General features: G+C 52.0%; 1 protein-coding gene across 15 annotated transcripts in view; it reads left to right on the top strand.

Annotated features, from left to right (window-relative positions):
• Positions 1 to 12,778, top strand: part of LOC112404340 (protocadherin gamma-C3) — a 154,542-nt gene extending 141,764 nt beyond the window's left edge. For all 15 annotated transcript variants that reach the window (XM_024752222.1, XM_024752226.1, XM_024752225.1 and 12 more), the window contains exons 3-4: positions 6,005 to 6,093; positions 11,080 to 12,778. In XM_024752222.1, the coding sequence (XP_024607990.1) occupies positions 6,005 to 6,093; positions 11,080 to 11,306 (316 nt within the window). In that variant the 3' untranslated portion in view covers positions 11,307 to 12,778. The remainder of the gene's footprint in view (positions 1 to 6,004; positions 6,094 to 11,079) is intronic.
• The last annotated feature ends 6 nt before the right edge of the window (positions 12,779 to 12,784 follow it).

A 12,784-nucleotide genomic window follows, 5' to 3' on the forward strand; every position in this document is an offset into this window, starting at 1 on the left:
GAGGACTTCAGCAAAAGACCTGCAGTTGATCTGAGGGGAGTGGGGTCAGCTCTGGGCCAGGCCTCCCTGTTAGAAGTCTGGTGACCCTGGGAGCCTGGTGGAGTCCAAGAAGCCCAGGAGACGGAGGGCAGAGCTTGGGCTGCCTTCCCCACCTCCTCGCTGGTTGGACACTTGCTGCCCACATTCCCCAGATGCTGAGCGCTCACTGCCACAAGAACCCAGGATACCTTGGTGTACGGTGGAGACTCCAGCTCCTGGGCATGTGAGTCCTGCCGAGGTCTCAAGGCAGTTAGTTACAGGCCCCTAGAAGGCAGCAAACCAGATGGCTTGGACTGCCCTTGCCCCTCCCTTGACCCCAGCTTTCTCCTTTCTCCCTGCTGGTCTTGCCAGCCTTCCCACAGTTTTATCCGTTAGGTCGTTCATGTATTCGTTCATGTATTTATTCATTCAACAAATATTTATTGAGCATATACTGTGAGCCAGGCCCTGTGCTAAACATTGGCCTGTAAGAGTGAACAAGCAGACACGATCTTTGCACTTACAGGCTGCCATGCCAGCAGGGAACACAGAAAATTGACAACAAATCACACTAAAAAAATTTCTAGTTACAAATCATAGCAAGTTCTGGGAGGAGGGTCATGTGAGTGTAATGGGGGAGGGGGATAGAGAAGACCTCCAGGAGGAGGTGCCATTTGAGGTGAGGTGATGAGAAGTACAGGGCAATTCATGTTCCCTCTACCCACCGCCACCCCAGGCCATATACTGGCCCTGAAGCAGAATTCATTGCTGAACTTGAGAGCCCCACCAATTGACTCCTTTTTTTAAAATAATTTTTATTGGAGTATAGTTGATTTACAATGTTGTGTTAGTTTCAGGTGCACAGCAAAGTGAATCAGTTACACATATTCACATGTCCACTCTTTTTTAGATTCTTTTCCCATATGGGTCATTACAGAGTATTGAGTAGAGTTCCCTGTGCTCTACAGCAGGTCCTTATTAGCCGTTTGACTCTTACGTGCCTTCTAGACTGGCTGCCTCAAGTCCCTTTTCATCAAATGAGAGACTTGGTGGCCTAAAGTACATGAGGGAGCTCTTGGGGAGATGGAGGGAGGAGAAGGTGCAGGGCTCTCCCTTCCTTAGTTAACTTGAGGGGGATAGAACAACATTTATGATTCAGCTACACAGGGGCCCAGATGAAGTCAAATGTTAGGGGCCCAGTCCAGCAACTATAACTTCCCCCTTTTGTTCATTCAATAAATAGTTAATAAGCACCTACCGTAGGACAGGTAGTATTCTAGGTGTAGGAGATATAAGATAGACATAACCTCTGCCTTAGGGAGTTTACAGTGTGTTGAGGGAGACAGATATGAACCAAATAATTACTCAAAAAAATAGTAAGATTACAGCTACCGTAAGTGCTGTGAAGAGCAGTTCCTGGTGGTGAGAGTATAAAATAGGGATCTGACCTGGTCAGGGAGCAGGAGGACATCCAGGAGGAAATGAGGCTGTGGATTAACCAGCTGAAGGAAACAGGGAAGAGCATTCCAGGTGGCGGGAAGAGCATGTGCAAAGGTCCTCTGGTGAGGCCTCTCGGGCTCAGCAGAATGATGCAGGTTTTCTTTGCTGCCATTCGAAGGAGTCAATGAGGGTGAGAAGATGAAGGGGGGAGATTTCTCTTATTCAGTCTAACCCTGGTTCTGGCTCCCCACTGCTTCTCTGGCCTATCTTGGCTACTGGGACACCAGGTTCAGAGCAGGGCTAGCGTCGAGTTCTTCAGTAAACCTGGTTCAAGTTCAAGCCAGCGCCCTGTCCCATTGCCTAGACAAAAGGAAGTCCCTGCCTGCCAGGTGTTGCTCCTCTCCACCGCTACCCCCTGCTCAGGTCCTCCTTTTGGCTTCTGATCCCAACAGCTGTTGTCTCAAGCCCTGAGCCCAGCAAGCCAGTTCTCCTTTCTCAGGCTGTACCCCAGGCCCCGCCCTGCAGCTGTTCCCAGCCTCTGCCCAGAGGAGGGTCTCCATTTGGCTTTCCCTGGTCCCCACACTGTTCTCCTTGGATGGCTCCACACTGCCATTTCCCCTTCTGTTCCACCTCCCCTGAGAGACACTATCCCTGCTCTCCCTCAGTTTGGGCAGTCATTCAACAAACAAATAGCATCTTACTTTTTTCTGCTTATAAAATAACCCACGCTCATTATAGAAACATGAGAAATAGAGAAAACAGTTTAAAAGAAAAAGCACTCATAATTTTACAACCCAGCCTCTGGGACTGCCCCTCACACACACACGCACACAGCACACTAGAATACAAACTTCTTAGGGCAAGAATCATATCACCTCTTAAATCCTAGGGCCTGTCACAGGCACTGGCACATGGTGGGTACAGGTTGTAGTTCTGCCTGTGGCCAGCTGTGTGATTTTGGGAAAGTCTCTCAACCTCTCTGAGCCCAGTTTCATCTGCTGGGAAACGGGGATAATAACACTAATCTGTAGGTGGTTCTGAGGCTGAAATCGACAATATGTATATAATTTAGTCAGCCCACTACCCAGAAATTAGAAGTTCTGAGTAAATGGTTCAAAAAGAAGTCTGTCTCTCTATTCATCTCCTGCCCACGTGCTTGGCCTCTAGCCTTCAATCATTTCCCAAGAATCCTTTCCGCCCAGGCCATCATGGTTCCAGGCCCACCCTTCCACTCACCTTTATTCCCTCAACACCATCACCCACCACCACAGGGTATCCTAACCTGGTGTCTGACCCTGTTGTCTGCCCCACAGCCCCAAAGCTCTTCTCCCTGCTGCTCACCCCCCTACCTGCTCTCCCCACTCTTTCCCCATTAGGCCCTTCACCTCGGCCTGAGGCCACCTGCCTCAGCCCTGCGCCCCCAGGCAGGCCCAGAGAGAGCTCAGTCTGCCTGCAAGTAAGGACTCCTGGATTTTCATGGAGACAGAGGTGGCTGAGGCTCCATCACTGGGCTCCCGTCCTCCCAGAGGTACCCCCAACCCTCAGTCTTCTCATAGGAGCAACCATGACCTTTAAATACTTAAATCCGCTCATGACGACCCCCCTTTTATATACTTCGGTGGCTTCCCAGAGCTCTTAGGATGAGAGCAAAACCTTTAGTGTGCACTCTGCAGCCCCAGGCCCTGACGCCACTGCGCCTTATGGCAGCCACACTGGTTTTCTCTTAGTGGTTTGAACTCACCAAGGTCCTCCCAGCCTCAGAGGCTGGGGCGTATTGCTCCCTCTGCTTGGAAAGCTTTCACAACACTACCCTTCTCCTAGTTAGCTTAATTTTACCCCTCAGTTTTTTTACTCCGAAATGCTTCAAACCTCTCAAAGTTGAAAGAATCGTATGATGAACATCCAGATACTCTTTTAAACCTAGATTCATCAATCGTTAATATTTTGCACATTTACTTTCTCCTCTCTCTCTGTCTCTCAACATGCGTGCACACAGACACACACACACACACACACACACACACCCCTACACCTACCTCACACACTTTTTTTTCTGAACCATTTGAGAGTTGCAGACATCATAACACTTGAAACACTTCAGTATCTCTCTCCTGATAACAATAACATTCTCGTACATAACCACAAAAGAATGATCACATTTGAAGAATTTAACATTAATGCAATAATATACAGTCTACTGGCAGATTTTCATAAATGTTCCCCAAATGTCCTTTCAACCTGTATTTTTTTTCTTTTAACTCCAGAATTCAATCAAGGAACACGAATTGCATTTGCTTGCTACCTCTCTTTCATCACCTTTAATCTAAAACAGCCTCCTTACCTTTTGGAGGGTTGTTTTTTTTTAAGACATAGACATGTTTTAAAGAGTCCAGGCCAGTCGTCTTTCAAAATGTCCCACAGTCTGGATTTGCTGATCATTTTCTCATGGTGAGATCAGCTTACAGAATCTGATAAGAATACTGCGTGGGGGTCATTGTACACTTTCTGCTGGGAAACATTTCCTGTCAGTTTGTTCCCTGGGTTAAAGTGGTATTCCCAGATCTCTCTGTTACAAAGATATTTTTAAATATTGGTGATTAATAAGTAATCTGTGGGTGATATATGAGACTGTGCAGCAACCTTTCGCTGCTTTTAGTATTCACTGATGAGCCTTGCCTGAATCGGTTTTTACATCAGCAGTTATACAGTGTTGATTTTCTATCACTCCTCCTACGTTTGTTTGGCTGGCATCCTCCTGCAGGTCACCTGGATAGCCTCTTCAGATTTAAATACCCTGTCCTTTCCTTGAGGAAGCCTGGACTGACTGGCTCCCTAACCCCAACTAGGCAGAACTCTCCTGTACCCCTGCTCTTTGCCTCCATGGCACTTGCTTGTCACAATTACAATTCAATTATTGTGTAATTATTTAATATCAGCCTCTCCACGGAGATCGAGCATGGTGAAGTCAGACTATTTCAGTCATGTTCACAGCTACAAACCCAGCACCTAGTCCTGTGTCTGGCACACAGTACTTGCTCAATAAATATTGATTGAATAAATGAACCCAGAATCCCAGCTCTTCCCATTCTGTGGAGGGAGAAATGACATTCCTGCTTTCTCCTCCAACCCTAACGCTACATTTGCTGTGACACCGTAGGGGGCACCACACAGCAGCTGGTCTGAGCCTTAGACTGAGTCCACCTGCCTGGGGATGGGAATTCCAGATCAGGGGAAACCATAAGCAGGGACAGACCTTGGAAAAATTGTAAAACAGCGCTTGACTGTGCTCAGCCACTGTGACAAAATACACGCACAGGCACACACACACACTCTTTCTTGCCTTCAAGGCATTCCCTGCAGCCCCTCCCCTGGTGCCAAACCCTTCTTACCTCATAGTGAGCCTAACTTTCTGGGCAGGGCCTTCCCCATTCGTTCAGGCAACAAACATTTATTGAGGAACTTTAGTGTTCCAGATGGTGCAAAGGTCGACTAACAGACGTGTGTGTCAGGCTGCTTCCCCTTCCCCTCCAAAATGGAAATCATTTGGTCCCTGAAAATTCCCCCCCAAAGCATGGAAATAGTTACTATGGGAAAAATCCATAGTTGGGCTAGCATCCCTTAGAGTTCTTTTACAGATTAACATTTTTAACAATTAGGAATCACCTCGTGTTTTTCTCAATGTTTAGAGCATCTAAAGCTCTTAACTAGGTGCTTCAGTAGAAAACGGGCACAGTCCTGGTCCCAGAGCTCAAGGAGCTGGGTCTGGGGGTGGAGCGGACAGGTGGGGACAGTGGCAGTCACAGTGGGACTAGAGCCACCGCAGGGCAGACAGTGGGGGTGGGAGCACAGCGGAGGCACCTAACCCAGCCTGGGTGGGCTTAGGGGTCCCCTCTGGCAACCTATTCATGTTACCAAGGCAGAGGTAGGGAACTTGCATTCTAGGGAATGGTGTGCCGCAAGGGAGAGTTTGAGGAATTAGGGAAAGCGCCTCAGAAAAGGTTTCTGATAGAATGTTTGAGAGCGAGGTTGGGGGTGTTCTTGTGAGATAGGAGCTGCTGGTCCTTGTGTGCCTGTGGATTTTATCCTGAGGGCTCAGCGAGCCACTGAAGTGATCAGACTTGAGTTTTAGAAACCTCTCTCGCTGTCTCGTGGGGCCCCCAGCCTCTCCCCCGAGGTCCTCTCACCTTTGTCAAGTTCTGGTACATTCTCTCCCGTTTCCCACCCTCACTGTCCTCAGGAGAGGGTCTGCTCTCCCTCAGTGTGAGCCACTGCTCCCTCAAGGCGGGGCAAGCTTCAGTGCGTCCTGCCCTCTCCCTCGAAGGGCCATGGTGTCTGAAACAGTAGAGAGCTGGTTTGGGGGACTGGCAAATGGGGCGGGGTCTGGCTTCTGAAGGATTGTATAATCTGCCTCCTACCTTGCTGGAAGGGAGCAGGTCTTGGGCATGGGCTGGGGATAGGCACTGGATGTGGGAGCCCTGGGAGAGGACAGGAGGGGCATGAGCTGGTGGCTTGGGAGACCGTGATCACCATCCCATTCTCTCCGCAGATCCCAAAATGGCGATGAAACCGGCACCTGGCCCAACAACCAGTTTGACACAGAGATGCTGCAAGCCATGATCTTGGCCTCCGCCAGTGGTAAGTTGCGCCAGCATGTGTGGGGTGGGAGACCTGGGGTTCTGGGGTGCATCCCACAGCACCGTGCCCTGAGACTGGCTTTCCACCTATGTGGTTCCTCTGGACCTTGCAGCCGATCTGAGGCAGCCCATAATTCCAGGATATAAAGCCGGGTTAGGGAATAGCTGAGGGATGGGGGTGGTCCTGGGATGCCCAGAGGGGAATGAACAGGGAAAGATCCTTGCAGGAGAAGTAGGGAGTAGTGGTTAAAATTCTAGCCTTGGAAGGGACAACTATAGGTCGGGTCCTAGCTCTGCCACTAACTACCTTTGTGACTTTGATCAGTTTGCTTAATCTCTCTAAACCTCAGTTTCCTCAGACGAGAAAATGGGGACAGCGACCTCAAAGGATTGTTGTAAGGATTCAGTGAGATGATACCGTAAAGCACGTAGTACTGGGCCTGGCACATACATGCCCTCAATCCATGGAAGTGGGTGTGGATACTCCCAGCAGGGAGCACACACACACTCTGGACATGAGTGTCCAGAGCACACACTGTCTTTTTTGGCTGCCCCCACTTGCAGAGCAGGATTTTGCTTTTCCCACAAGGCTAACAAAGAACTTCAACAATAGAGATTCAGGTGATGGTTTTCATCCCTGAAAAGTAAGAAGGGTCCTGAGCCAGTGGGGACGGAGCGGGGCAGAATAATATCATTAGTACTTAAGAGCACAGGCTTTGGAGGCAGGCCAGCCTGGATTCAAATCCTGGTGCCACCACTAAGCTGTGAGTCATCAGGCAAGTGACTAAGCCCCTCTGGGCCGCAGTTTCACTGACTACAAAATCCGCACGATAATAACAGATCTCACTGTGGTGTCGTGAGGGCAGAATGTAAGGCCTTAGCATAGGATTGGCAGAGAGGAAGGGCATGATATGCAATGGTGAAAATTGATTAACGATTATCTTTTTTGACCCATGGTGGGATAGAAGGTACAGTTAGAATAACGCCTGCTAATAAGGACTAGCTTCTGGAGAAGCCAGTCCTGGGCTTATATGGAAGCTGGCAGTGGCCTTACATAGTGAACCGAGAGCCCGGCTGTCCAGCATGTCTGGAGGCCTGGTGGGTAGAGAACCAGGTAAAGTCAGAACCGTAATCACTACAGTTGTGCCTGTGCACTGCCCCAAGCTTGAGGCTAGGCAAACCTGATGGGCCACATGTCAGTGGATCCTCTCACCAGCTCTGCAAGGCAGGTCTAATTCCTTCCATTTGACAGGTGAGGGAACCAAGAAGTCGCTTGCTCCAGGGCCCCCATTTTGAGCTGCAAACTGGCAATCCTAAGCCAGCCCGACTCCTAAGTTCATGCCCTTTGTATACCAGTGACCGTGTCTGCCTTTCCATTCAGCCTCAGTTTCCCTTTTAGCTGAATAAGTTTAGAGGCCGAACTTCTCTTAATGCTGCGTTATTCTCCCAGATTAGGGTTCTAGATAAAATACAGGATGACCCGTTAATTGTAACTTCAGATAAACAACAAGTCATATTTTAGCATGAGTAGGTTCCAAATGTTAGGACTGGGACATACTGTACCAAAAAAAAAAATTATATGAAATTCAGATTTAACTGGGCACCCTTTATTTGTTAAATCTGGCAAAACTTCCCCGGATGTCTGTGAGGCCCAGTGGGGCGAGGCCGTGGGTGGTGAAGAGGAAGGGAGAAGGGGCGGGGGGCCAGCCTTCTGGGACAGAGCTGACCCCGGTTTGGCGTGGGAGTGGGAGTGGGAGAGCTGCTGTAGCTCTAGAGAGGCCAGATACTGAGTAGGAAAGAGGGAGTTAGCTGGGTCTGAGGAGATGCCAAGTTGGGAGGGATGCCAAGTTGAGGGAAGTAAACAGACAGTAAGGTATATTTTAGCTGTTGTGGCTTTGAGCCCTAAGGCCAGGAAGCAGACTTTTTAGCCTAAATCCAGATTTTAAAAACAGAAATGGAGTATTTATAGCCCCAGACCCTCCCAGAAGGCCCCCGGGTCACCGCAGTCTGGCTCCCCTGTCAGGGCTCCACCCCTCTGGCCCACACAGGGCCCGAGCCGGGTGTCAGCTGGGGGGATGGACCTTGGGGGTGGAGGTGGCAGGGTCAGGCCCTACTCTCATTTTCACACCCCCTTCCTGGCCCTGGAGCCAGAGAGGTTCCTGGAGTCCAGCCCAGCCAGGCCTGTGGGGCTGCTGAGGAGGAGTAAGGAGGCGGGAGAGCAAGTATACTTGGGAGGCTTTTTAAATAAACCTTTGAGGGGGAGGTGTGCTCTCAAGGAGGCTGCAGCCTGTGGCTCAGCTGGCCCTGGCTGAGTCTCACCAGGCCTCCTGGACTGCTTGGAGTTGCTGCCCTCAGCCCCGGGGTGGGGAGGGCAGGGCGGGAGGAGCGGGGAGGATGGGGCTGGGAGGTGCTTCCCTGAGGAGAGAGGCTGGCAGCGCTCTCACCTCCTCCAGGCCAGAGGATGCCCAGGTTCTTTCTTGCTGCTCTTCAAAATCTGTTTCTCCTTGGACTCAGGGAAGATCCTGGTTCCTGCCCAGTGTATGTCTTGCAGGGTTAGAAGGTAGGGGGGACCATTGGAGACCTGACTCCACAGAAGGTCAGAGCCTTCAATCCAACTGAGGTCGGGGTCAGGCAGGGCCTCGGTCAGGGTCACACGGCTTGCTCCTTCGCGGCAGAGCTGACCGGACAGAACTCAAGGGCAGCCTGTTTCTCTTACACTCTGGGTTTCCCCATCTTCCTCCCTCCCGGTCCAGCCCAGCTTCACTGCATCCCGTAGGGCCCAGGCTAACATCAGGTCTGGGCTTCTGGGGAGGAGGTAGCGGGGCTCGCTTTGTCATTTCATCTGCTCGGGTGGCCCTTAGGGTGCTCCTTAGAGATCGTGGGTGCATGTAGGATGTGGGTGGGCCTGGCTTCCAGGTTACCCAGTTAAGCCTATTTCCTAGCTTTCTCTTTCTGCCTCCCTTCTCCCTTTTCCCTGTTTCTCCCCATTTCTTCCCCTTTCTCTCTCCCTCTCTCTGTCTCTCTCTCTCTCTGGCGCCTCTGACAGTCTCCCCTCTTGACCCCTAAATCGCTCTGGAACCCTGGCTCTTGAAGCCGGATCTGGGCCCCCTGCCCCATTGCTTCCCTTCCGGGGGGGGGGGGGGGGGGGAGGGGAGGGAGCAGCGCGGTCGAGGACCAGCTCCCTCCTGGAATTAATTAGGGAAAATGGAGGAAACGTCCGTGCAATGAAAGGGCTGGGGGAGGGGCGCAGCCGGAGGAAGGAGAGGAGGAAGTGGGCGCTGCTCCCTCCCACCCAACCTACTTCTCCGCCCCCTGAAGGCCCTCGGACGGCGGAGATTTGGGGCTTGAAGTGGAGGCTGTGGAAACCTGAGCGCTGGAGAGAGGAGGCGGAAAGGCCGGGGGCTCATCTCTCCTCGGCTTTCTCTTTTGCCACTCCCCCTTTGGTGCTGTTCTTTGAAATTATTTCCTGTCTGTTTCTCAATCCCTGGTTGGTATCCCAGGATTACTCAGCCTCTCCGGCTTTAGTCACCCTCTCTACCCACTCCCAGGGTCTGGGGTGAGGGTGGAGGGAGGCCAGGGTCGGGGGAACCTCTTCTGCTATATGGGGGCTGGGCTGGGCTGGGCACTCCTGGGGCTTTAACTCTCCAGCTGCGGGAGGACTCCAGCAAGAGGCTTCATGGGCTCTGCCAGAGTCATCAAAACTCCTGTGTTTGTGACCCCCTGGGGAGGCAGTGTGGGAGCATGTAGGATAGAAGCAGTGACACGCAGTATGGTGATGGTGGTGGTGATGGTGGCAGCAGCTGACGTTTAGTGGGCTCTTACCAAGTGCTTCACCGTCTCCTCGAATCCTCACAAAAACCCAGTGAGGGAGGCACTTCTGTGCTTCTCTCCCTTTCACGTGCATACACATCACCTGGAGATCTTGTTAAAATGCAGATTCTGAGTCTGTGATTCTCACAAGCTCCCAGGTGACACTGAGCCAGAGTCAGAATTTGCACTTCTCTGGACCCCAGTTTCTTCTCGTGCAGGCTGGGAAGTTGGGCTACAGGCTCTCTCTGATGTCACCTACTCTGACATTGTGAGCCTGTGCCTACATTGTACCTAAGACATCTGGTCCTGGGATCATCATCTTCTCAGCCTCTCTCCGCCTCCTGTATCCTCAGAGCAGCGATGAGGTGCAGGCCTCTCTGGTGGTGGTGGTGGTGGTGACCATACCCTACAGCATACACTTAAGAGACACTTAGGCCTCACCCCTGCTCTCACCTGTCCTGGCTCGTAGGCCTTGGGCTAGTCTTTTACCTTCTCTGACCCTTGCTTCTCTCATCTGTAAAGCGGGGATAAGAGCACACACGTCCCTGGAGTGTTGAGTTGAGGTAAAAAGCCATCATGCATGTGCAACATCTAGCAAGGTGCTTGGCACACAGTAGGCACTGGTTGCTGTTATGAAGTGAATCCCCGGAAAAGCACCTACTCCTAACTCAGAACAACTCAGTGCCCGGTCTGTGCTTGGCACTGGGTGGAACAGGATGGGAACCTGCACGAACCATGGTCTTGGCCGCCCAGGAGTCTGTGGTCTAGTGTGGAGACCAGAGAGGCTGCCTGGAGAAGGGCTAGGGCAAGGACTTGAGAGCAGTGTCTCAGCCCTGAGAGAAATGACAGCTAGCATGTTTGAAGTCACCAGTCTACGTGCTTTACATACGTAATCTTGGTTAGCCTTCGCGAAAACCGGAAGAGATAGGTACTATTATTATCCCCATTTTGCAGTTCAGGAAACTGAGGAGACATAGGGAGGTTAGGTACACTTGACTAGGATCACAGTTAGTAGGTAAAAGAACTAGGAATGAAACCTAGGTGGTCACTCTAGAGCCTCTTAGCCCTACCCCTTGTGGGTGGGATGGTGTGTCCAGTGCTATAACTGCTTGTGCTATAAGAGAGTAACTGTTGGGGACCCTGAAGTTTAGCCCCTGACCTTCCCTTGTCTCTGCAGAAGCCGCTGATGGGAGCTCCACCCTGGGAGGGAGTGCCGGCACCATGGGCTTGAGTGCCCGCTACGGACCCCAGTTCACCCTGCAGCACGTGCCCGACTACCGCCAGAACGTCTACATCCCCGGCAGCAATGCCACTCTGACCAACGCAGCTGGCAAGCGAGATGGCAAGGCCCCGGCAGGTGGCAACGGCAACAAGAAGAAGTCGGGCAAGAAGGAGAAGAAGTAATGCGGAGGCCAGGCCTTGGAGCCACAGGGCAGCCTCCCTCCCCAACCAGCCCAGCCTCTCCCTACCTGTGCCCAGGCCTCGGATTTTCAGGGCTCACCCCCAGGATACTGGTAGGGGCCCAGGCCATGCTCCCCTTGGGAAACAGAAACAAGTGCCCAGTCAACACCCCCCCTCTGCCCCCAGGGGATTGAATATGCAAAGGGAGTTCTGCTGGGAACCCCCATCCAATCAATTGCTGTGCCCATGGGGGTAGTGGGTTAGTGTAGACACCATTTATCACACCCCTTTCAGTTACAGCTGAACTCCTCCATCTTCCAAATTCAATCGGGCCCATCCATCCCCTGCCTCCCTCCTACCCGACCCACCCCACCCTCCTCCTCAACAGCTCCTCTTTCTTAAGTTGTTTGGGGTGTTGAGGTACCTGGTGACCTAAAAAGGCTCATAGTTCTGAAGAGTTGGAAGGGCATCGTGACCGCTTGGCCTCTCCTTCAATTCTCAGACTTCCCCCAAAGCATGGTTTGGTGCCAATCCCTTCACCTCCTTCCAGGACCTGAGACCAAGCTCAAGTTTTGGAAGATATGGTCACCATTCCTATGGTACTGATGCTTGCTGGATTTAGGGAGGGCATTTTGCTACCATGCCTCTTCCCAACACCCTGGGGACCAGTCTTTTGGTTTTCATTGTTTGATGTTCCCACTGCATGCTGTGACTTCCCCCTCCCCAAACAAGAGACTTCACTGCATGTTCTAAGACAGTATGGGGTGGTAAGATAAAGAAGGGAAGGGTGGGTGGGTGTGTGTGTGTGTCTGTGTCTGTGTGTGTGTGTGTGTGTGTGTGTGTGTGTATGGGGGGATGGACAAAGCTTGATCCATCAGTTAACAGAGTCTTGCTGGAGGCTCTGTATGCCCCCAGGGTACTGACCAGATCCCCAAATTCCAGCCATAAGCCAAGCACCAGGCTGGACCCTCATCAATCATATACAGGGCAGCCCAGGCAGCCAGCGGTGGGCTGAGCTACGGGCACCAATGGATTTAAACTGGCATTATGGTCCAAGGAAGCTCTGAGCACGTTTGGGACCAGGTCCCCTGGAGAGGTCAGAGGGGCCTCTGTGGGTGCTGGGTACTCCAGAGGTGCTGCTGGTGGAAGGATCAGTGTGGCCCCAGCAGGAAGGGAGGGCCAGCTAGACCATTTTTGGTCCCTGGGTTGGGAAGGAAAGGAGCTAGAGCAGGGACCGAGTGGAAAGTGTCAGCCCAGGATCAGGGCTTGCTTCTCCACAGGGCCCCTGCATCCAGCAACCCCAGTCCTTCACCTCGACAGGTGCCATTTCGTCTCTGTGAAGGCCACTGCCCAGGCCCCCAGTCCGATCCCTCGTGGCCAGAGCCTGGTTAAAGTTCCCCAGTGCCTCCTTGTGCATAGATCTTCCTCTGTCCACCCCTTCTGCCCCCGGCGTCCCGTTCACGCAGCGGGGCTTCGCGAGA

Source organism: Neophocaena asiaeorientalis, unplaced genomic scaffold (genome assembly GCF_003031525.2).
Source record: "Neophocaena asiaeorientalis asiaeorientalis breed wild unplaced genomic scaffold, Neophocaena_asiaeorientalis_V1.1 scaffold204, whole genome shotgun sequence".
Lineage (NCBI taxonomy): Eukaryota > Metazoa > Chordata > Mammalia > Artiodactyla > Phocoenidae > Neophocaena > Neophocaena asiaeorientalis.